Below are 22,302 nucleotides of genomic sequence, written 5' to 3' on the forward strand. Positions count from 1 at the left end.
TCAACCCCTGAACAAGCACCTGACAGCAACCAGGAATTTAGAAAGAGACTTTGAATGCCACCCTCCCAAATTTAACTCCAGTTTGCCTTGTGTAGACTGTGTTGGAACTGTTTTCAGAGCCAGCTAGACCCAGAGGTACTATACTGAGCTGCCCTTTGTGGTCATTCCTAGGCAACTTCCAGCATGTACCATAGTAGGAAATACAGGCACACAGGCCGGCAGGTGTTGCCTTGTGGGCTGCTTGGCCTTCACAGGAAAAGCACTGTAATCAGGGCAGGGACTGGAAGAGCTGGGGGAGCAGGGCATCCTGGAAGCATCAGGCGAGCATGCTCAGCCACCACCAGGCAAATGATCTTCACAAGCTTCCCTATGCTTAGAGCAGCGGGTCTCAGACGTTTTGGGGTACCTACTTGTAGAAATAACTGAGAACCCAAAAGGTTTTCTTAACAAAATTTTTTCTATCAATATTTGTTATATTAGAAGTTAAAAGAGAAACTTATAAAACTTTATTAAATCAATTAAATAACAGAATTAAACCTATCACATCTTAAGATATTTTTATGAAAAACAACTATTTTCTAAAACAGAAAAAAATTAGAGGCAGCAATTCCCCTGCAAAAAAAAAAAATTAGAGTGACATTTGTTTACGTTTTTGCCAGTCTGTTTAAAGCTGACTTATAAAAGTGCTACATTCTTCTATCTGCTTTTGTGTTCAATGTGTTGCAGCATGTTATTTTGGCTGAAGTACATGAGGAAATCTGGCCTTACACAGATACGTAGTTGGAAAAAAGAGCAATATTTCATTTCAAGTAATTGTAGATATTTTTCTTTGATAGTATATCAAAACTTAGTAAGTGTTAGTTTCTTAAAAGTCATTTACACTGTGAAATCTAAAACCATTCATGAATATTTTGTACTCTGGTACTTTTAACATCCCTTGGTCCATTTTGTACTTTGAATGGATCTTTTTACCCATGCTTGACTTTATATTGTGCATTAGTCATTTGGAAACTATCGGTTCCCTAAGTTTGGCAACTGTTCCAAAAGTCATCACAGTTCATTATGTAATATAAAAAGTCACTTTGGTTAATAAAACCACGAATCTCACCAGAAAAGGCTTTATGTACGTTATTAGGAGGCTATCAAATTCCCACTGGTAGATTCAAATCTTCCAAAATTTTAATTTTCACTTAAAAGCTCAACTTTTATCATTGGCAACAAATACTGTTAGTTTTCCTTGAAATGCCATTCTCACATTGTTCATCTTTTTTTTCTCTTTAAAAAAAAAAAATGTATTTTTTTTTTTTGAGATGGGGTCTTGCTGTGTTACCCAGACTGGTTTTGAACTTCTGGCCGCAAGCAGTCCTTGAACCTCAGCCTCCCAAGGTGCTAGGATCACAGGCGTGAGCCACCATGCCCAGTCTCATTATTCATCTTTAAGAAAGTGTCCTCGGCCAGTCGCAGTGGCTCATACCAATAATCCCAGCACTTTGGGAGGCCGAGGCAGGCAGATTACCTGAGGCCGGGAGTTCGAGACCAGCATGGCCAACATGGTGAAACCCTGTCTCTAGTAAAAATACAAAAATTACCCGGGCATGGTAACACACACCTGTAGTCCCAGCTACTCAGGAGGCTGAGGGATGAGAATTGCTTGAACTCGGGAGGCAGAGGTTGCAGTGAGCCCAGATTGCACTTCTGCACTTCAGCCTGGGTGACAGAGCAAGACTCCATCTCAAAAAAAAAAAGAAAGAAAAGAAACTATCTCTCAAGTATCCAAGTCTCAATAACTGTAGTTTGTCTACCAATTATTCTTTCAAATCAAATGGTGTTCTATGAAAAGAGCAGCTAGCGTATATTTTAACTCAAATAATTGCGCAAGTGCTAATGATACAAGCTAATCTGTGCTTACATCAGCAGGTCTCAACTTCTTAAAATTAGTTTGTTTTTTAAATTGACTCAATTGTACATATTTATGGGGTACATATTGTCATTTTAATACATACACTATTTAGTGATTGGATCAGGGTCATTAGCATATCCAAGGTATCAGACTTGGAGGCAAATATTGTACTTTGGTATGGAGCATAAATGTTTTTCTGAATATTTTCCATTTTGTCAGATCGTTAAAAAGGTGTATATTTAAAGGTTGAGATTTAATAGATTAATAATTTTTACTGCTAAGGACATTTTAAGTGAAATGTTTTTTGGTTTTGCCTGTGAGCACGTGGTGCTGAGGAATGTAATTGCTACTGGTACAGCTTGGCACTGTTCGCTTGATTCATGCTTAGGTTCTGTCAGTGCAAATGTCAACACAAGGAAAAATTATATCTTAGTATTATTATGAAAATAGTCTTGACCTTACAGACCTCTTGAAAGGGTGTTAGGGTCCCCAGGAATCCATGGACCATACTTCAAGAACCACTGGATTTGATTATCTTTGAAAGATTATATCAGAGACCAGTAATAGGAACTGCCTCTGAGGAGGGCAACTTTGTTTTACTGTCATAGAGCATCCTTTTGAAGTGTTTGCATTGTTTACATTAGTCAAGTGTTTCTTTTTTACAATGTGAATTTTTATTTTGTATTTCATCTTTGAAGGAGGTTGCAGTGAGCCAAGATCCCACCACTGCACTCCAGCCTGGGCAAAAGAGCGAGACTGTCTCAAAAAAAAAGAAAAAAGAAATCAAGCATTTTTTACATATGTAAGAGTCAAAAAAGTCTCTTAAGTGAAAAAAACAAAATGCAGAAATGTGTACACCTTTTGTGTAAAGGAGGAAAAGATATATATACATTTGCTTATGTTTACATAAAAAAACTCTGGAATGATGTGTAAGAAACAAATGGCTATGGGGGCAGTGGCAGAGAGGAAGTGACTGGTGGGGCTAGGCCAGTGAGGGACAGAGCGAGAGGGAACTTTTACTGTTAGTTCTTTTTGAGCCATGGGAATGTGTTACCTATTAAAAGTTAATTTGAGATGAGAAACATATAAAAATTGGCAATAAGCATCAAACCCAATGAACGATAGTGCCAATGGTTCTTCTGAATATTGATACCAAAATGAGAATAAAATCCAAAATGTATTCCTAGTAAAAGACAAATAATTTTAAGTATGCTTATCATTATAAGCTGAGTTTGTGAGTCCTATATTAAATTAACAAGGATCAGGAAATGGACGACGGTAAGAACATGGAAAATAAAGATGGGAGTAGGGATTTGTACTTGATGTAGCTAAATTTGGCAAATAGAATAATAAAACAATATTTCTACCTCTGTATCACTACAGACGACAAACAAACTGCAGCAAAGGGAAAGGATATGGAAATACAAGTGATGCTAAAGCCAAATATTAGTTATGACAACAAATAAATAGATGTGTTTAAATATCCCCATGAAAGGGAAACTTCAGATTGGATTATAATTATAAAAAAAAAAAAAAAGGTTAGAAAGGGAAGCTAGGTAAAAAAAAATACTAAGCTTTATATATAGTTGCTATTTGAACATTTATTGATGAATAAATTATAATTATATATACTTTCATTTTGAACTTCTAGGCCACAAAGAAATATCATAGATATTGTAAATGCCTTTTTATGATTATAATACATTAAAAGAAGGGTACAGTGGTTTATAAATTGATTTTTATAATTCTGTTTTTTTGTTTTTGCTTCTGTTTTGCTGGCTGGAAATTTTATTATCTTATTTTTTTGAGACAGGGTCTTACTTTGTCACCCAGGCTGGAGTATAGTCTTGTGATCTTGGCTCACCATGGCCTCTGCCTCCTGGGCTCAAGTGATCCTCCCACCTCAGCCTTCCAAGTAGCTGGGATTACAGGTCCACACCGCCATGCTCAGATAATTTTTTTGTTTTTTGTGGAGACGAGGTCTCACTATGTTGCCTAGGCTGGTCTTGAACTCTTGGGATCAAGCAATCCTCCTACCTTGGCCTCCCAAAGTGCTGGGATTACAGGCGTGAGCCACTGTGCCTGGCCAACTGGAAATTTTAAAACCCTCCTAAATAACTACCAGGTCAATAGCTGATGGGTTGATAAGTGCAGCAAACCACCATGGCACGTTTACCTATGTAACAAACCTGCACATCCTACACATGTACCCTGGAACTTAAAAAAACAAAGATTTTTAAAAAATAACTATCAGGTCAATAATGAAGTAAAAATACTCATACAAAGTATTAAGAAAATGATGAAAGAAGCTGGGCACTGTGGCTTGAGCCTATAATCTCACTCAGGACGGTGAGGTGAGAGGATCACTTGAGCCCAGGAGTTCCAGGCCAGCCTGGGCAAAATAGTGAGACCCCCATCTTAAAAGAAAATGTAAAAAACTTTTTTTAAAAATGAAAGAAATGAAAAATAGTGAAATCTATAGGAAGTTTTCAAAGTTCCATTTGGAGATAAATTTATGTTCAGGCCTTCATTACATAGCACATTACTGTATAAGAGATTAGAATTCTGCTCGGTAGAAGGCAGGGAGGAGCCAAGAAGATGGAAAACAAACGTAAGAATTGATACTGGTGAAACAGTAAAATAGCATCACCATGGTTGTTTCTAATAGTTTAAAATAAAGATAATCCTCTCTAGCATAGATACCTACTTAAGGGGGGAAAATCACAAATAAATTTAGAAATTAGAAGAGATACAGAAGAGATTTTTATTTATAAGAGACTTTCATATATAGTCAATTGGTTGCAACCAAAATTATCCAAACTGGCTTACGTAGAAAAATAAATAAAATAAATCTATTGGCCCTGGTAATTGAATCATCCTGCTCAAATGATCTGGCCAAGGCCTGGTGAAAGGAAAAATTAAAACTGTGTGAAATATCAAAATACTATAAATACATATTTCCATCTATAGGAAAAAAAGACTAGAAGAGCCATAAAATATCAACAGTCATTGCTTCTGAGTAGTGGGAGTTTGAATGAATTTTAATCTATTTTGGACTTTTCTGTATGTTCCAATTTTTCTACAGTCATATAACAGAATTGATATTAAAAACAGTTTTGGTTGGGCATGGTGGCTCATGCCTGTAATCCCAGCACTTTGGGACAGGTGGATTGCTTGAGCTTCAGAGTTCAAGACCAGCCTGGGCAACATGGCGAAACCCCATCTCTACAAAAAATAGAAAAATTAGCTGGGCATGGTGGTGTATGCCTGTGGTCCCAGCTACTTGAGAGACTAAAGTAGAAAGGATCGCTTGAGGCTGGGAGGTGGAGGTTGCAGTGAGCCAAGGTCATGCCACTGTGCTCCAGCCTGGGTGACAGAGTGAAACCCCTTTAAAAAAAAAAAAAAGTTTTTTTTGGCCAGGCATGGTGGCTGACACCTGTAATCCCAGCACTTTGGGAAGCCAAAGCGGGCAGACCATCTGAGGTCAGGAGTTCTAGACCAGCCTGGCCAACGTGGTGAAACTCCATCTCTACTGAAAATATAAAAATTAGCCGGGCATGATGGCAAGCACCTGTAATCCCAGCTACTCGGGAGGCTGAGGCAGGAGAATTGCTTGAACCCAGGAGGGGGAGGGGAGGCTGCAGTGAGCCGAGATCTTGCCATTGCACTCCAGCCTGGGCAACAAGAGTGAAACTCTGTCTCAAAAAGAAAAAAAAAAAAAAAAAGTTTTAATTGTGTTTTAAAAAATTTATTATTATTTAAGAGGCTGGAAATAATACTTTTACATTTTAAATATTGTGAAAACAAATAAAAGGAATTCTATCTGGATGCTTATTAATGAAGGCTCACGACTTGGAAAGCCCGTTCCACCCAGCCCTATTTAAAAGAGATGCTTCTCCCTTCACTCCCTGCCAGGGTCCATCCCATTACAACACTAGTTTCTTTTTACAGCATTTTTAACTCTTTGAGATTCTTTTTTCTTTCCCTGTAAAATATAAACTATCAGTATAGGGACTTAGCTTGTCTTTCTTTCTACTCTTAACACCTAGAATGTGGCATAGTTTCATAAGTGTTTGGTGGATGAGTGAAGGTGAACGCTAGTGAAAAGATGAACACCAGGTAGTCCTGGCCACCCCATACACACTTCTGTGCTGACTGTAGTGTGGCTTGTGGCTGCTGTGTGTGTGTGTGTCTTGGAAATGGGTTGCCATTTGAGAAAGGAAGAGGTTGATGGCAACTGAAGCTATATTTGGTATTGTTGAAAATACTAGAAAATTAGGATACCTATAGAAAATTTAAGGCAATGTATAGTGGTTAAAATTTGGTAGTTAAAAATGGACAGTCTTAATTATCTTCTTAATCCTCTTTAAACGTAGAAACTGTCACTTTATAAAGTGCTCCTTAAAAAGTCGCTCAAAATAGTTTGGCTGTATGAATTGTACAATCTTACCCAAGCCTTAGAAGCTATACTAAAACATTGTTTTAAAATTATTTATTATTAGAACTCTCTTAATTTTCTCATCCTTGAAATAAATGAGCAGGACCCATGGTGACTTTGTTCTTGGTTGTAATTACGAAGAAACACAGGTTAAGTTCTAGATTTGCACAGTGATTAAACAATTCAAACTCAAAGGATATATTCTACCTCCTAATTCCTTATTTTTTAGATGTTTTGTAAATATAACTTTTCATGCATTCATGAGGGTACAATTCTTTTTTTAAATATATTTAATGATGTTAGAAACAATAAATAAATTTAGTAACACATTATATATCAATCTGTCCTCTAGGGAATACAGAAAGTATAGGGACATATAACAAAAAAGTAAAAATCACTTACCAAAAATATCTCTAAGACATTAACAGCAGTTATTTCATTTTCTCTGTCTCTCTGTGTGTATACCTATATATATGTATTTACACCTTACTTTAGAAAATAAAATTGGAATTCTACTCTAACATTTTGGATACAATATTAAAATATAAGCATTTCCCATATTATTAAATATTCTTAGAAAATATTTCCAGCTGCATAGTATTCAACATTCATTTGGGACATTTTAATTACTTGTAAATTTTGCTATTAGGAATATCACTTGGGTGACTATCCCCGTACCCAAATGTCTGTACACATTTCCATCTGCCCTAGGGTGGGTAAAATTACATGGGATCATTAAGCAGGAGTAAACATTTATTGCCAAGTTGCTTCTTACAAATTTGTGTTTATTTATATTCTCCAAATAGTGTGTGAGGGTGTCCTTTTCAGTTCCCCTATAAGATTTGTTTTTGCACATTTAACACTTCCAAAACCCCAGGGATAAGTGAGACAGGGTTCAGATTGCTACAGTCTCTTGGAAAGAAAGAGGGTGACGCCACTGATGTGGTCACTGAAGCTTTCCATCTGCTCTTCTATAAGCACAAAGGCAGGTAGGCTGTGCAGAAGGCCAGGGAGACAGATGCCAAGTACAGTTTAGAGGGGAAGTTGTGAAGGGATCATAAACCTTGGCAACTGCCCTGCGACCACCTCTACTCCCCAGTTAAGAAGTACTGCAGCATTTCCAAAGTTCCCTTCTTTGGCTGTTTCTCAAATGTCCAGTTATATCCCTAAAGAAATGTTCACAAATAAAGGGTTTCTTCTGAGTCACCAAAAGGTCAATTTTAATTTAAATAATGCTTTCTTTAATCGTGTAGTTCTGTTGTAATTCATTTGTTCATTTAACAACTAAGTATTTATTGAGGGCCTTCTCTATACTTAGTCCCAGTGCTGGACGATAGCAACACAAAAGAAGCATTTCCCTTCCTCCAGGACTTGATAATCTAGTTGTGGAGAATAAGAAATATACACATGAAAAATACAACCAAGAATGCAAAGTATCCATAATTAAGTGCCCTAATGAAGGCTAACTACAGTTGATTAGTGGTTTGGAGTAATGAAGATTTTCTCATAAAAATGGGTTAGGACTAAGATGATTAGAAATGAGAGATTTGCTTTAGATAGCATTCCCTTTGAAAAACCTCACCTCAGGGGTAGTCAAGCAGATTTTGCTGGCTCCCACAAACTTTTTTAGCATGGCAAGTCTCCAGGTTTCCGAGGGGCCTGTTTTACTGATGCATATCTCAGAGCTATACCTGGGCTTTCCTTCTGTAATGCTGAGTAGTTTAATTACTCTTGGTGTAGTAGTGAAGAAAAGAGACTTGGAAGATTAACTCTTTGCTAACATTTTTACACATGTACTTGCATTTAAACCAAGAAGTGACTAAGTAAACTTTGGGATTCAATAATGCTATAATATCAACTGTACTGTCTCTATGTTAATTTTTAAATTTTCTTTATATGGGATTTCAGATTCATGGAAACAGCTATTCTCATAAAGTGGACATCTTTTCTTTAGGCCTGATTCTATTTGAATTGCTGTACCCATTCAGCACTCAGATGGAGAGAGTCAGGGTAAGTACCTCCCTACTCAGAAAAAAAGGTTCAAACAGAAAATAATCTAACATTTTTTCAAAGACTTAGTTGTTCTTAATACCAGCAGACTGGTTAACTAAAAGTGAAAGAGGTAGTGTGAGTAACACAGGGAGGGAGTTCTAGACTATTTGCTTCCATTTAAAGTTCAGTCTTCAAAAACTTGTTTGGTTGGATTGTTTGTTCTTAGTTTTTGCTTAAATTCATCATAATTTAACAATGTTTTGCACTAAGTAAGTTTGTAATAAGTAAAAATCTAGGGGAACCACAAGGTAATGGGAGCCACACACTCATATATTTAAAAGCTGGCAGATTATGCATAATTAGGTTTTTTTCTTCTCAAAATAAACCATGACCACAGCCTTTAAAGCAGATAGTACTGAAAGTTTTTTTTTTTTCAAGACAAGGTCGTGCTCTCACTCAGGCTGGAGTGCAGTGGTGCGATCACAGCTCACTGCAGCCTCAACCTCCTGGGCTCAAGCCATCCTCCCATCTTGGTCTCCCCAGTAGCTGGGACCACAGGCATGTGCCACCATGCCTGGCTAATTTTATTTTATTCATTTTGTAGAAATGGACTCTGCCTATGTTGCCCAGGCTGGTCTCAAACTCCTGGGCTCAAGTGATCCTCCTGCCTTGGCCTCCCAAAGTGCTGGGATTATAGGGATGACTGAAAGTCGTTTTAAAGTAGCCTTCTGGGCCGGGCACGGTGGCTCACGCCTGTAATCCCAGCACTTTGGGAGGCCAAGGCGGGTGGATCACAAGGTCAGGAGATCAAGACCATCCTGGCTAACACAGTGAAACCCCATCTCTACTAAAAATACAAAAAATTAGCCAGGCATGGTGGCGGGTGCCTGTAGTCCTAGCTACTCGGGAGGCTGAGGCAGGAGAATGGCATGAACCAGGGAGGCGGAGCTTGCAGTGAGCCAAGATCATGCCACTGCACTCCAGCAGCCTGGGCAACAGAGCGAAGACTCCATCTCAAAAAAAAAAAAAAAAAAAAAAAAGTAGCCCTCTGGGCCAGGCATGGTGGCTCACACCTCTAATCCCAACACTTTGGGAGGCTCAAGCAGGAAGATCACTTGAGGCCAGGAGTTCAAGACCAGCCTGGGCAACATAGTAAGACCCCCATCTCTACAAAAAATTTAAAAATTAGCAAGGCATGGTAGCACATGCCTTGGGAGGCTAAGGCAGGAAGATCACTTGAGCCCAGGAGTTCGAGGTGGTTACATTACAGTAAACTATCATTGTGCCACTGCACTCCAGCCTGGGCGACACAGCAAGACCCTGTCTCTGAAAGTAAATAAAGTGGGCCTCTGTCACATTCTTCCCTATCTTTCATAAGTAGCTACCCTCACCTCTTCTAGTTGTTGTCCCTGGTACTTACCTCCATATTTTCAAAGTTTAGGCTCTTGTCACTATTTCTTATTTTATCAGTTTTAGATCTTACTTATTGATCTCTGGCTATGGTAGAACAGGATATAGTTCTCACATAGAGCGAAATGACTCATACCCTGTAACTGAAAGAACCTACCAAATGTTCTGTACAACAAATGAAAAAAAAAGAAAAAGAAAAAAACAATCAAAATAACTAAATTTCAGAACACCAGAAATAAAGGCCCTAAAAGCTTCCAGAAAGGAAAATAAAACAGGTCTAACCTAAGTAAAGGATCAAGAATCAGATGGCATCAAAATTTATATAGTGATAAATGCCTCAGAGAACACTATCAAGAAAGTGAAAAGACAAGGTGGACGCAGTAGCACGTGCCTGTAGTCCCAGCTATGTGGGAAGCTTGAGGCAAGAGGAATTCCTTGAGACCAGGAGTTCACAGCTACAGTAAGCTATGATTATTCCTGCAAATAGCCTGGGCAACATGAGACCCTATCTCGAAATAAATTAATTAAATAAAATAGAAAGTGAAAAGGCAGCTCACAGAATGGGAGAAAATATTTGTAAATCCTATATCTGAAAAGTGTCTAGAATTCAGAATATATAAAGAACTATTACAACTCAACAAAAAGACAACTCATTTTAAAAAGGGGCAAAGCAATAGACCTTTCTCCAAAGAGGATAAACAAATGGCCAATAAGCATGTGAAAAGATGCTCAGCATCGTTAGGCACTAGGGAAATGCAAATCAAAACCACAATGAGATACCACTCAGCACAACCTCAGGTATCTGTAATAAAAAAGAAAAGAAAAGAAAATAGCAAGTGTTGGCTAGGATGTGGAGAAATTAGAACCCTCATACCTTGCTGGTGGAATGTAAAATGGTACAGTTGCTTTAGAAAACAGTCTGGGAGTTCCTTAAACAGTTAAACATAGTATTACCATAGGATCCAGTAATTCTGTTCCTAGGTATGTACTCAAGGGAAATGAAAACATAGACAAAAACTTGTATACAACTGTTCGTATGAGCATTATTTCTAATATCCAAAAGTAGAAACCACGCAAATGCTCATCAACTGATAAATGGGAAAACAAAGTGTGGTATTTTATACGATGGAAAGTATTCAACCATTACAAGGAAAGAAATACTAGTATGTGCCGCAACGTAGATGAATCTTGAAAACATGCTGAGTGAAAAAAGCCAGACACAAAAGTCCACTTTTGTATGATTCAGTTTTTATGAAATATTCAGAATAGGCAACTCCATAGAAACAAAGATTTCCAATATTTTCTTTGTGCTTTAATATGGCCCTTTCTCTCTCTCCCTCTCCCTTCCCCCCGCCACACATACATATATATACACACACACACATACACACACATATAGTCATCTTGGTATCCACAGCGGATTGGTTCTAGGACTCCCTGTGGATACCAAATCTGCAGATGCTCAAGTCCCTTATATAAAATGGTGTAATATTTGTATAGAACCTACATATATTCTTCTGTGTATTTTAAATATTCTGTAAATTACAGTACCTAACATAATGTAAATTCTATGTAAATAAGTATTATACTGTATTGTTGAGGGAATAATGACAAGAAAAAAAAAATCTGTATCTGTCCAGGACAGATGCAACCATCTATTTTTAAATTTTTAAAATATTTTCATTCTGTGGTTGGTTGAATCTTTGGATGTGGAAGACCAACTGTATATACATATATATTTCTCCTATATTTTGAGGATATTTGATGGAGTGTACATCTGTGCTCAGGAAACATGTAGTTATTAAATCAGGAAAAGCTATTGATAAATTTTCCATTTGATAAATGTACAACCTCTTAGTCATTTTGTTAGAGTATCAAAAAATATTGTCATGTCATATGTCAAAATAAACTTTTAATAAGTAATACTTTTTTTCTTTTTAGACCTTAACTGATGTAAGAAATCTCAAATTTCCACCATTATTTACTCAGAAATATCCTTGTGAGGTATGTGTAATTCTCATCTTTTATCTTCTTTAGAATCATCTTTAGAACGTTAAGCGGTCCTTAGCAGTCGACTCAGTTTCCCTATTTTACAGATGAGGAAGCCAAAGGTCTAGAGAGGAAAGAGACCTGCTCCTAAGAGCCCAGAATTTGTTAAAACCAAACACTGGAGCTGGGGCCTGGCTCCTTCAGCCTAATGTCCAGTGTTCCACACTGTAGCACCTGTGAAATTTATATATTGATAAATCTTGAATTTCCTTAAGTAATTAAGTTGAAGTGAGTTAGTATGTGTTCATTTTCAAATTGGAAAAAGTCAAAATTTATCTTTCAGTATTGTAAGTATAATGAAGAGTTGCATTAAAAAATGGACTTTATAACAATATATTAATACCTACATATACTTAAATCTGTTTTACTAAAAATTGTCATGTATTTTGCAAACTTGATGTATCTATGCCCAGGGTGGCTCATAAGAGTACATGTTATGTTCAGAGAGATGTTTAAAAACCAAGAAAAGGCACTGGTTGCTGATCTCTGCCATAATTTTTTCTAATTAAAATTTTTATTGAGATAATTGTAGATTTACATGCAATTGTAAGATGATTTTTGAAAATCATATCTGTGTTTCAAGGATGTGATTAAATAATCCTTTATAATGTGTTAGAAAATCAAATTACCCAAAAATTGTCCATGTTTTTTTGGAATGAGGGTTGGCAAACTAGTGCCCACAGGTCAAATCCATCCTGCCACCTATTTTTATAATAAAGTTTTACTGGAACACAGCCATGCCCATTAATTTACAAATTGTCTCTGGCTGCTTTTGTGCATCGATGGCAGAGCTGAGTAGTTGTATCAGAGACTTGAAAACTCGAATATGGCTCAAAAACTTAAAATATATACAGAAAAATTTTGCCAGCACTGATTTTAAAAACTGTACAGTGATCAAACCTGGCCGTTTTATCACAAAACAATTTTTATATTTCAGTATGTGATGGTTCAAGACATGCTCTCTCCATCCCCTATGGAACGACCTGAAGCTACAAACATCATTGAAAATGCTGTATTTGAGGACTTGGACTTTCCAGGAAAAACAGTGCTCAGACAGAGGTCTCGCTCCTTGAGTTCATCGGGAACAAAACATTCAAGACAGTCCAACAACTCCCATAGCCCTTTGCCAAGCAATTAGCCTTAAGTTGTGCTAGCAACCCTAATAGGTGACACAGATAATAGCCTACTTCTTAGAACATGCCTGTCGAAAATTGCAGACTTGAAAAGTTTGTTCTTTGCTCAATTTTCTTGTGGACTACTTTTTTTTATATCAAATTTAAGCTGGATTTGGGGGCATAACCTAATGTGAGCCAACTCTTGAGTTTTGCTATACATAAGGAAAGGGCTATCTTTGTCCTTTGTTAGTCTCTTGAAACTGGCTGCTGGCCAAGCTTTATAGCCCTCACCATTTGCCTAAGGAGGTAGCGGCAATGCCTAATATATATATAGTGAGAACTAAAATGGATATATTTTTATAATACAGAAGGAAAGTCCCCCTATGTGATAACTGTATTGTTCTAGAAATATGCTTTCTAGAGATATGATGATTTTGAAACTGATTTCTAGAAAAAGCTGACTCCATTTTTGTCCCTGGCGGGTAAATTAGGAATCTGCACTATTTTGGAGGACAAGTAGCACAAACTGTATAACGGTTTATGTCCATAGTTTTATAGTCCTATTTGTAGCATTCAATAGCTTTATTCCTTAGATGGTTCTAGGGTGGGTTTAGAGCTTTTTGTACTTTTACCTCCAATAAAGGGAAAATGAAGCTTTTTATGTAAATTGGTTGAAAGGTCTAGTTTTGGGAGGAAAAAAGCCGTATTAAGAAATGGATCATATATATTACAACTAACTTCTTCAACTATGGACTTTTTAAGCCTAATGAAATCTTAAGTGTCTTATATGTAATCCTGTAGGTTGGTACTTCCCCCAAACTGATTATAGGTAACAGTTTAATCATCTAACTTGCTAACATGTTTTTATTTTTCACTGTAAATATGTTTATGTTTTATTTATAAAAATTCTGAAATCAATCCATTTGGGTTGGTGGTGTACAGAACACACTTAAGTGTGTTAACTATTGTGACTTCTTTCAAGTCTAAATGATTTAATAAAACTTTTTTTAAATTAAGTATGGTTGACTCTTATTTTGAGGAGTTAGTCCCAAAATGGTAGATTTTCTAATTTATAAAATGGGATCATAGATCTAGGAAGAGTCATAAACCTATCCTCAAGAAAACTTCTTCCTAACCCATTTCAGACAGGTATCTTTTTCATCATTTCCCAAAGACTTGGCAGGCCCTTTCAAAATTCACAAGATCCATAATTGACAGACATTTGCTCAGTGCCTACCCTGTGCCAAGGACTGGGAATATAGAGGACTTTCCCCTAAAGGGAGAGCTCTCAGAGAAAAGGGCTGTGGTGGTGCTAGTTGTATTGATACCGAGGTGTAACTGACATGTGCCACATCGAGGCATGTGGCAAGCTGGGCTAACGGGGCATGAACCAGCTAGACACAATCTAGAAAGGTCAAAATGCTTAGCATCTCCGTATTACAAACAAGTAATGTCTACCATGCAAGGTTATGAGCAACTTGTACACTGGAAAAACACTTCCCAGATCTTCGTGGCTGACTGTATATCCAGACTCACTCGCAGCAGTGCTGCTCAAACCACTTCCTTCCCCAGCTTCTGCTTGGTTCCTGGCAAACTCACCCCCGTCATCTTCATCTCTTGGTCAGCCTGCTTTAGTTGCTGTTCCTTTTCTCCCTTCCTCTTTACCCCAGCCAGAGGTGAAGGTTTGTTGACTTCTGGCAGCACACCCCACTCAGTCCCCCAAAGATCCTTTGATCCCCAGGACCTCCCTAGGAGCTAGCCATGGCAGACACTACTATTCCCATTCTATTTACAGTCAAATCCAGGTCCAGAAAGGTGCTGTGATTTGTCCAAGGCCACAAAGACAGCAAGAGCAGAACCGGGATCAAAACCTAGGTATTTAGATTCCTAGTCAGTGTTCTGTCTACCTGCTTGCACCAAGCTGTCTAGGGATTAAATTCTTACATGATGTAATCAGGTTTTCTTTCATTTTAACCTGGGTTTGCCTTTGCTGACCACCAGCAGGAAAGCAGGCATAGGGCTGGGGAAGTTAAGAGACTGGGCCAGCAACACTTAAGTCCATAACAGTAGTCAGAATGGAGACCCCTGTGTTCTCACCCACAGCCCTTTCTACTGAGTCCAAACCCCACTACTCCCTTTAAGTTCTGTTGTTTTTCTGGCATCTTTCCATCCCCTGCCCTTGCCTCTGCTTTTAGCACATTGTATTTGATAATACTTATTCTCAGGGTGCAGAGGAGCCAGCAACTCTGATGAAGATCAGCTCCCCCTTGTTCGTTTCTAAGATCTCAGAAAGTAAGGGGACAGCTTCTTGTAGTCCAGCAACATCCAGCATAAAGCCTGGTGCTTGATTACATATTTGTAGAATTGAACTTGAGGAACATAGATATAACCCCTGCTACAATGAAAATTTGGCAAAAGTGAAGGAGGAAAGATGGCTTAAAAATCCTGATGCTAGCTGGGCACAGTGGCTCACACCTGCAATCCCAGCACTTTGGGAAGTCAAGGCAGGTGAATTGCTTGAGCTCAGGAGTTAGATACCAGCTTGGGCAACACGGCAAGACCCCATCTCTACAAAAGATACAAAAATTAGCCAGCTGTTGTGGTGCATGCCTGGAGTCCCAGCTACTCCGGAGGCTGAGGTGAGAGAATCGCTTGAGCCCAACAGGCAGAGGTTGCAGTGAGCTGTGGTTGTACCACTGCACTCCAGCCTGGGCGACAGAGTGAGACCCTGTCTCAAAAAAGAATCCTGATGCTAAAAACAGACGAAAACATCAAATCTCACAAGTTTTTTGTTTGTTTGCTTGCTTGTTTTTGAGACGGAGTCTCCCTCTGTTGCCCAGGCCGGAGTCCAGTGGCACCATCTCGGTTCACTGCAACCTCCACCTCCTGAGTTCAAACGATTCTCCTACCAGGAAAGAGCACAGGGCTCTCCTGATTAACCCTTCAGGGAGGCAGTAGGACTAGCCTGAGGGCTGGTCCGGGGATAGGAAGCCCATGAGAAGTTTTGAAAACTAGCTACCTAGTCTGCTGTTTGCCTCCCAGGAGCAGACAGAAAAGCAGACTTTTATGATGTTAGGATGATGTGGGGGTTTTTCTTACTGACATCTTTCTCTGGATGCATTTACAACAAACGCTATTTTATTTCTGGGCCATTTTTCTCTGAGAGAGTGGAGATAGAACAAGCTCCCAGTCTTAACTACTAGCCATAGTGGAGAAGTCAAGGGCTAAGCGGGGACTCTGGATGTTCTTTGGCTCACTGCTGGGAACATCTATGATCCCCCATAACTAGATTGTCCAGGCACTGCCTCGCGAGACTTCCCCCTGGAGAGCCTTTCCCTGCAACTACAGTAGCTGTCACCAGGTGACAGTCATGCCTTGCTTAAAGGTCTGAGAAATGCATTGTTAGGTGATTTCATCCTGTGAACATCACAAAGTGCACTTACACAAACCTAGATGGCACAGCATGATGTATACCGAATACTGTAGGCCATGGTAACACAATGGTAAGTATTTGTGTGTCTAAACACAGAAACGGGACAGTAAAAATACAGTATTATAAACTTTTTTTTTTTTTTTTTGAGATGAAGTCTCACTCTGTCACCCAGGCTGGAGTGTAGTGGCACGACCTCAGCTCACTCTAAGCTCCACCTCCTAGGTTCAAGCGATTCTCGTGCCTCAGCCTCTGGAGTAGCTGGGATTATAGGTGCCTGCCACCAGGCCCAGCTAATTTTTGTATTTTTAGTAGAGACAGGGTTTCATCATGTTGGTCAGGCTGGTCTCGAACTCCTGACCTCAGGTGATCCACCCGCCTCGGCCTCTAAAAGTGCTCACCGTGCCTGGCCCCGGTATTATAATCTTATGGTACCACTGTTGTGTATGTGTTCCCTCGTTGACTAAAACATTGTTATGTGGCACATGAATGTAGCAGACAGTTGAGGGCTGAGATAAAGAACATTTTTCAACATGTAAAAGTATTCCTCCCTCCCCTCAAACGTTCAACACATCACAAGAACAAGCATGTCAACATAATCTAAACATGCCAGATATTGCAAAATTCAACCATACAAAGTCCCACATGCCATGAACTGCTTTTAAATTTCTCACGTGGACAATGACTTAAAACAACAAATAGGCCGGGCGCAGTGGCTCACGTCTATAATCCCAGCACTTTGGGAGGCCGAGGTGGGAGGATCTCTTAAGCCCAGGAGTTTGAGACCAGCCTGGGCAACATGGCGAAATCCCATCTCTCCAAAAAAAATAGAAAAATTAGCCGGGCATGGTGGCGCATGCTTAGAGTTCCAGCTGCCTGGGAGGCTGAAGTGGAAGGATCACCTGAGCCTGGGAGGTTGAGGCTACAGTGAGCCATGATTACACCACTGCACTCCAGCCTGGACTACAGAGTAAGACTTTGTCTCAAAATAAACAAACAAGAAACAAATACAGGAACAGTATGTGCCTGGCTACTTCCAACAACTCTACTTCTAACAACTCTCAGTATCCCTAATCCCTAATCCCTTACTTGGTGCCTCCCTCTTTGGAGCAGCTGAGTAGCTTTCTTTTCTGATTCTTCTTCATGTTCTGGGGGACTAAGAAAAGGTTGGGGAAGGGAGAGGGAACAGAGAGAACAGCCCATGCAAAGGCATGGAGGGAGGGCAGGATTAAAAAAGAGAGCTCTCAAAGGTGGGGTGGGGAGAAGTAGACCAACTTGAGAATTATTTTTGAGTCAGAAAGGCCAGGATACTGGAATTCACTAAATACAGGTAAAGGAGAAGATGGCTCCTGAGTTTCTGGTGTGGACGCTTTTATAGAATCCAGAGGAGGGTGCAGTTTGGGGACAGAAGAAATGACAGATATCCCTTTTTGAAGATGATGGATGAGTATTCCAGGACTTTGTTGGTAAACAGTTAAGGTATTATTAGAAAATCGGAAGCTGTAGAAAATTACTGAACTGAGGAAGGACATCAGAGATTTTAAGATCACTATAGGCTGGACACAGAGGCTCACTCCTATAATCCCAACACATTGGGAGGTCGAGGGAGGAGGATTGCTTAAGCCCAGGAATTCAAGACTACACTGGGCACCATAGTGAGATCCCTATCTCTAATTTTTTTTTTTTTAAATCACAAGATCACTATGGTGGCTGAGGAAGAGCACTGACGAGAGGGAGAAAGAGTTGGAGATGAAATCAGACAGGGGCCATTAGCCTTTATCCAGCAAGAGGTCAGAGGGACTGAGCAGGGCAGTGGAAGCTGAAAGCCATCCCTTCTTTGTCCAGCAGCTGACCATGTGCTAGCTCCCAACAACCACAGGAGGGTCTTCTATCAGTGCTCTGTAGTGTTGAGTTTTAAAGGACTTCAAGGGGTGCTATAGTAAGTGGCTCTTTGGGAACAAACTGCTGCTTTCTCAAATGATGTTAGCTTTTAGAGTACCTAGAGAACACTGTCATAAATGATGGCAGCCACTTTGGGACTAGCTCCTCTCTTGCTAGCTGCAAGCATGTGAGTAGGAAGAGGAGAGGAAACAGTGCCGAATTTGCTGGCATAGAGCTCTACCGCCTCCCAGGAAGAGCCTAGGAGAATTTTCACCACCCAGAAAGGTCACAAGGGACTGTGACTTGCCCCAAGGGAGTGACAGGGTTTGATATTGATACTGAGAAGGAATGAAGGAGAAAGGGTGCTCTTTCTCCAAAAGGATCTTTTCATGACATACTCAAGAAAACAGCAGTCTAGCCTCACCAACATGGTGGAACCTCGTCTCTACTAAAAGAAAAAATACAAAAATTAGCCAGGCATGCTAGTGTGCTCTTGTAGTCCCAGCTACTGGGGAGGCTGAGGCCGGAGAACCACTTGAACCCTGGAGGTGGTAGCAGGAATTGTCAGTACAAAGACCTGGCCCAGGAGGAAGAAGAGCTCGGGCAAGCCGAGATCACGCCACTGCACTCCAGCCTGGGCCACAGAGCGAGACTCCGTCTCAAAACAAAACAAACAAAAAAAGCCCAGCTGAATAAGTGAAGATATATTCATACTATACATAACGCAATGAGTCAGTAGCACAAGTGGAATTACTAAATGGTTTATTAAGCAGATAAATGAAAAATTCAAGTTGCAGAGAAGTGTGAACAGTACAACTGCAACCACGTAAAAGAGTTTCTACATCTGTTTAAATGGAATTTTTCATGGGCATAGAAGAAGTCTCAGAAGGATTCTCACCAAATGCTACACTAGTTACCTTACAAGGATAGAGTTGGAGAGGGTGGAGAAGATTATTAACTTCAATATGCATCTCAGCATTGTTTGAGTTCTTTCCAATGCAGATAATACTTTAATCCAATGTGATTAATAAATTAGATTTTAAAATTAAGAAAAAGGAAACCAATAAACAACATTTACAATATCTTTTTTTTTTTTTTTTTTTTTTTTTTTTTTTTTTTTTTTTTTTGAGATGGTGTTTCACTCTTGTTACCCAGGCTGGTCTGGAGTGCAATGGCATGATCTCGGCTCACTGCAACCTCTGCCTCCCGGGTTCAAGGATTCTCCTGCCTCAGCCTCCCAAGTAGCTGGGATTACAAGCATGCGCCACCACACCTGGCTAATTTTTTGTATTTTTAGTAGAGATGGGATTTCACCATGTGGGCCAGGCTGGTCTCAAACTCCTGGCCTCAACTGATCCACCCACCTCAGCCTCCCAAAGTTCCGGGATTACAGGTGTGAGCCACTGCCCCTGGCCAGTGTTTATAATATCTTAATTGATCTCATATTTGTATTCTGCTTTATAGTTTATTTTACAGTCTCATTTAATTCTAATAGGATCTCTGCAAAGCAGATATTTTCATCACACTGTTTTATATGAAAAAACAAAACAAAACCAATGCAATAATTAAAATAACTACAACAGCCTAACAGGAAGCTTGTAATAATACAGTTATCACTGCATTGCCCTTGTTAGCATAACAATCCCCACTTTTCTGAATAATCCCCAATTCAGAGAGCATTTTAGAGGAGTAACAGGTGACAGGACAGCGCTGGGCTTTGGAATTAGGGCTGGCTGCATTACTTCTTCCTTGTTTACAATTTTCCTTCAGCTCTCCAATCTGTTTCCTCATTGCAAACAGCACATTTTGAAGATTAAACAATAAATATAATATTTAGTGTAGAACCTAGTAAATAGAATTCAATAAACGGAAACAAAATGAAATAACTTCAGTTCTCTCAATTCTAAAATGGGCACAGTCCTGTTGTAGGGTTATTCTGAGGACTACGTGACAGCTATGAGTTAAAGGGTCATACAAATATGTGTGACTTATTTTTCTTATTATTATATGATGGGAGAGAAAGGCACAGAAAAAAACCCTTTAGTAAAACACGCAGCAATAAAAACTTTATAATGTTTATGCATAAATGTGGACATTGAATATGCCTATGACAAGGACTAGAGGCTGGCATTTGACTGGGTGAGGACAACGTATTTTGCAAATATAAAAGGATGGTTATTATTCAAGTAGTCAAGAAACGCCTTTGTTGTATAGGGGTTTCGGGCTGCCCAGGGAGTGGAGGAGGGCTGGGAATGCCTCCTTTCTCCCAGGCCTTTGACCCTAGCTGCCGGTCTACAGGAATCAGCGGGGAGCCGGGGCGCAGCGTGGCCAGAGGGTTTGGAGATGAAAGATAGGAGGATGCCGGTCTGGATTCTCGGGGCTGGGGCAGGGAATCTGGCTCGGGCGCAGCTGGGAACGGCGGCAGGAATTGTCGGTACAAAAACCTGGCCCCGGAGGAAGAAGAGCTCAGGGTGGCCAAGTGGGGACGACAGACGCCGAGGCAAAGCGGGGGCTCCGCGGGCCCGCGGCGCTCTGCGTTCCCCGGCAAGGGCCGTGGGATGGAGGGTAGGGGACTGAGTGTCACCGAGTCAGTCCAGTGGGGTGACTGATCCTCTTGTGACAGATGCGGGAGGGTGGGTGGGCATGAGAACCACCGGCGATAGAGGTGTGGCGTGCGGGAGATGCTGTCCAAGGAGGAGGAGGGAAGGGAGGGGTCCCTCTCTCTCCTAGGTTAATTACCACTCACTCCGCCCTCGGGACTAATGGATTCGTCTGGGGCGCAGACCTGCTGGGCAGCCAGCTCCTGAGTAAGTTTCAAAAACCAACGTTTCTGGAAGGCCTGCTGCATACCACGTCCTATACTAGGCAGTTTATATTCGTGGTATCTCATAGAATACCTTCAATAACCTTGGGATTTACTATGGCCCTTATTTTACGGAGGAGGAAACTGAGGCTTACTGAATCAAAGGATTTCCATGCAATGGGTATAATCAGGCAAATCATAGGTGAATTGTAAGTAGTTTAAAAAAAATGAAAAGAACTCTATTTAGCTACTCATCAGAAATACAGGCTGGGCGCGGTGGCTCACGCCTGTAATCCCAGCACTTTAGGAGGCTGAGGCGGACGGATCACGAGGTCAAGAGATCGAGACCATCCTGGCCAACATGGTGAAACCCCATCTCTACTAAAAATACAAAAATTAGCTGGGTGTGGTGGTGCACGCCTGTAGTCCCAGCTATTCGGGAGGCTGAGGCAGGAGAATTGCTTGAACCTGGGAGGCGGAGGTTGCTGTAAGCCAAGATCACTCGCCTCTGCACTCCAGCCTGGGCAACAGAGCAAGACTCCGTCTAAAAAAAAAAAAAAAAAAAAAAGGAAAGAAATACAAACGAAACCAACAGTGGATTCCATTTTTCTGCTATCACGTGGAAAACATTTAAAAGATTTATGTGTGCAAGCAAAAGTCTGATAAAGGATTATCTCATAGGCTGTTGTTAGAAATGTATCTTTATGATTTTTTTTGTCAGTATCTGTCTAAATTTGAAAGATAATTTCTCTTGAAAATTCCACTTTGGGAATCTATTCTTTAAAAATAATCACACAGGTAAATGTTAATCTTAGTGGGAAAGGCAAGTAAAAGAGTTAAGGGTTTTTTAAATGTGATTGACCCACTATTATAGGGTTGCTGGAAAATACTAGCCTGGAGGTCCAATCAGCTCTATCTAATTCCAATAACCATGACCCTCAGGCAGCTTCACCATAATCACTGCACTCTGGCATCACCACGACCCACAGGCTCCTTTTCCAAGTGTAACGGCTGTTTACCCAGTAGATTCTCCAAGAGTGCTTGCTATAGTGCACATTTCTTGCAAGGCTTCTTTCAAGTTGTTTTTCTTCCTTTCTTTTATTCGTTTACTTATTTTTTTTTTTTTTTTTTTTTTTGAGATGCTCAGGCCAGAGTGTGGTGTCACAATCTCAGCTCACTGCAACCTCTGCCTCCTGCATTCAAGCAACTCTCCTGCCTCAGCCTCCTGAGTAGCTGAGATTACAGGCATGTGCCACGACGCCCAGCTAATTTTGGGGGCTTTTG

General features: G+C 40.1%; 1 protein-coding gene and 1 long non-coding RNA gene across 4 annotated transcripts in view; one reads left to right on the top strand and one right to left on the bottom strand.

The window, feature by feature from the left end:
- Positions 1-13,920, top strand: part of EIF2AK3 (eukaryotic translation initiation factor 2 alpha kinase 3) — a 74,315-nt gene extending 60,395 nt beyond the window's left edge. The window contains exons 15-17 of one of the 2 annotated variants that reach the window (XM_054472501.2): positions 8,247-8,348; positions 11,682-11,744; positions 12,727-13,920. In XM_054472501.2, coding sequence (XP_054328476.1) covers positions 8,247-8,348; positions 11,682-11,744; positions 12,727-12,927 — 366 coding nt within the window. In that variant the 3' untranslated portion in view covers positions 12,928-13,920. Of the gene's footprint in view, positions 1-2,598; positions 3,584-8,246; positions 8,349-11,681; positions 11,745-12,726 lie in introns of those variants that run through there. The other variant, XM_054472511.2, reaches the window with a different exon arrangement.
- LOC129025053 (uncharacterized) overlaps positions 1-22,302 on the bottom strand; it is a 51,758-nt gene that overhangs the window by 18,268 nt on the left and 11,188 nt on the right. The gene's annotated exons all lie outside the window — the stretch shown is intronic.

This window comes from Pongo pygmaeus, chromosome 12 (assembly GCF_028885625.2).
Source record: "Pongo pygmaeus isolate AG05252 chromosome 12, NHGRI_mPonPyg2-v2.0_pri, whole genome shotgun sequence".
Classification (NCBI taxonomy): domain Eukaryota; kingdom Metazoa; phylum Chordata; class Mammalia; order Primates; family Hominidae; genus Pongo; species Pongo pygmaeus.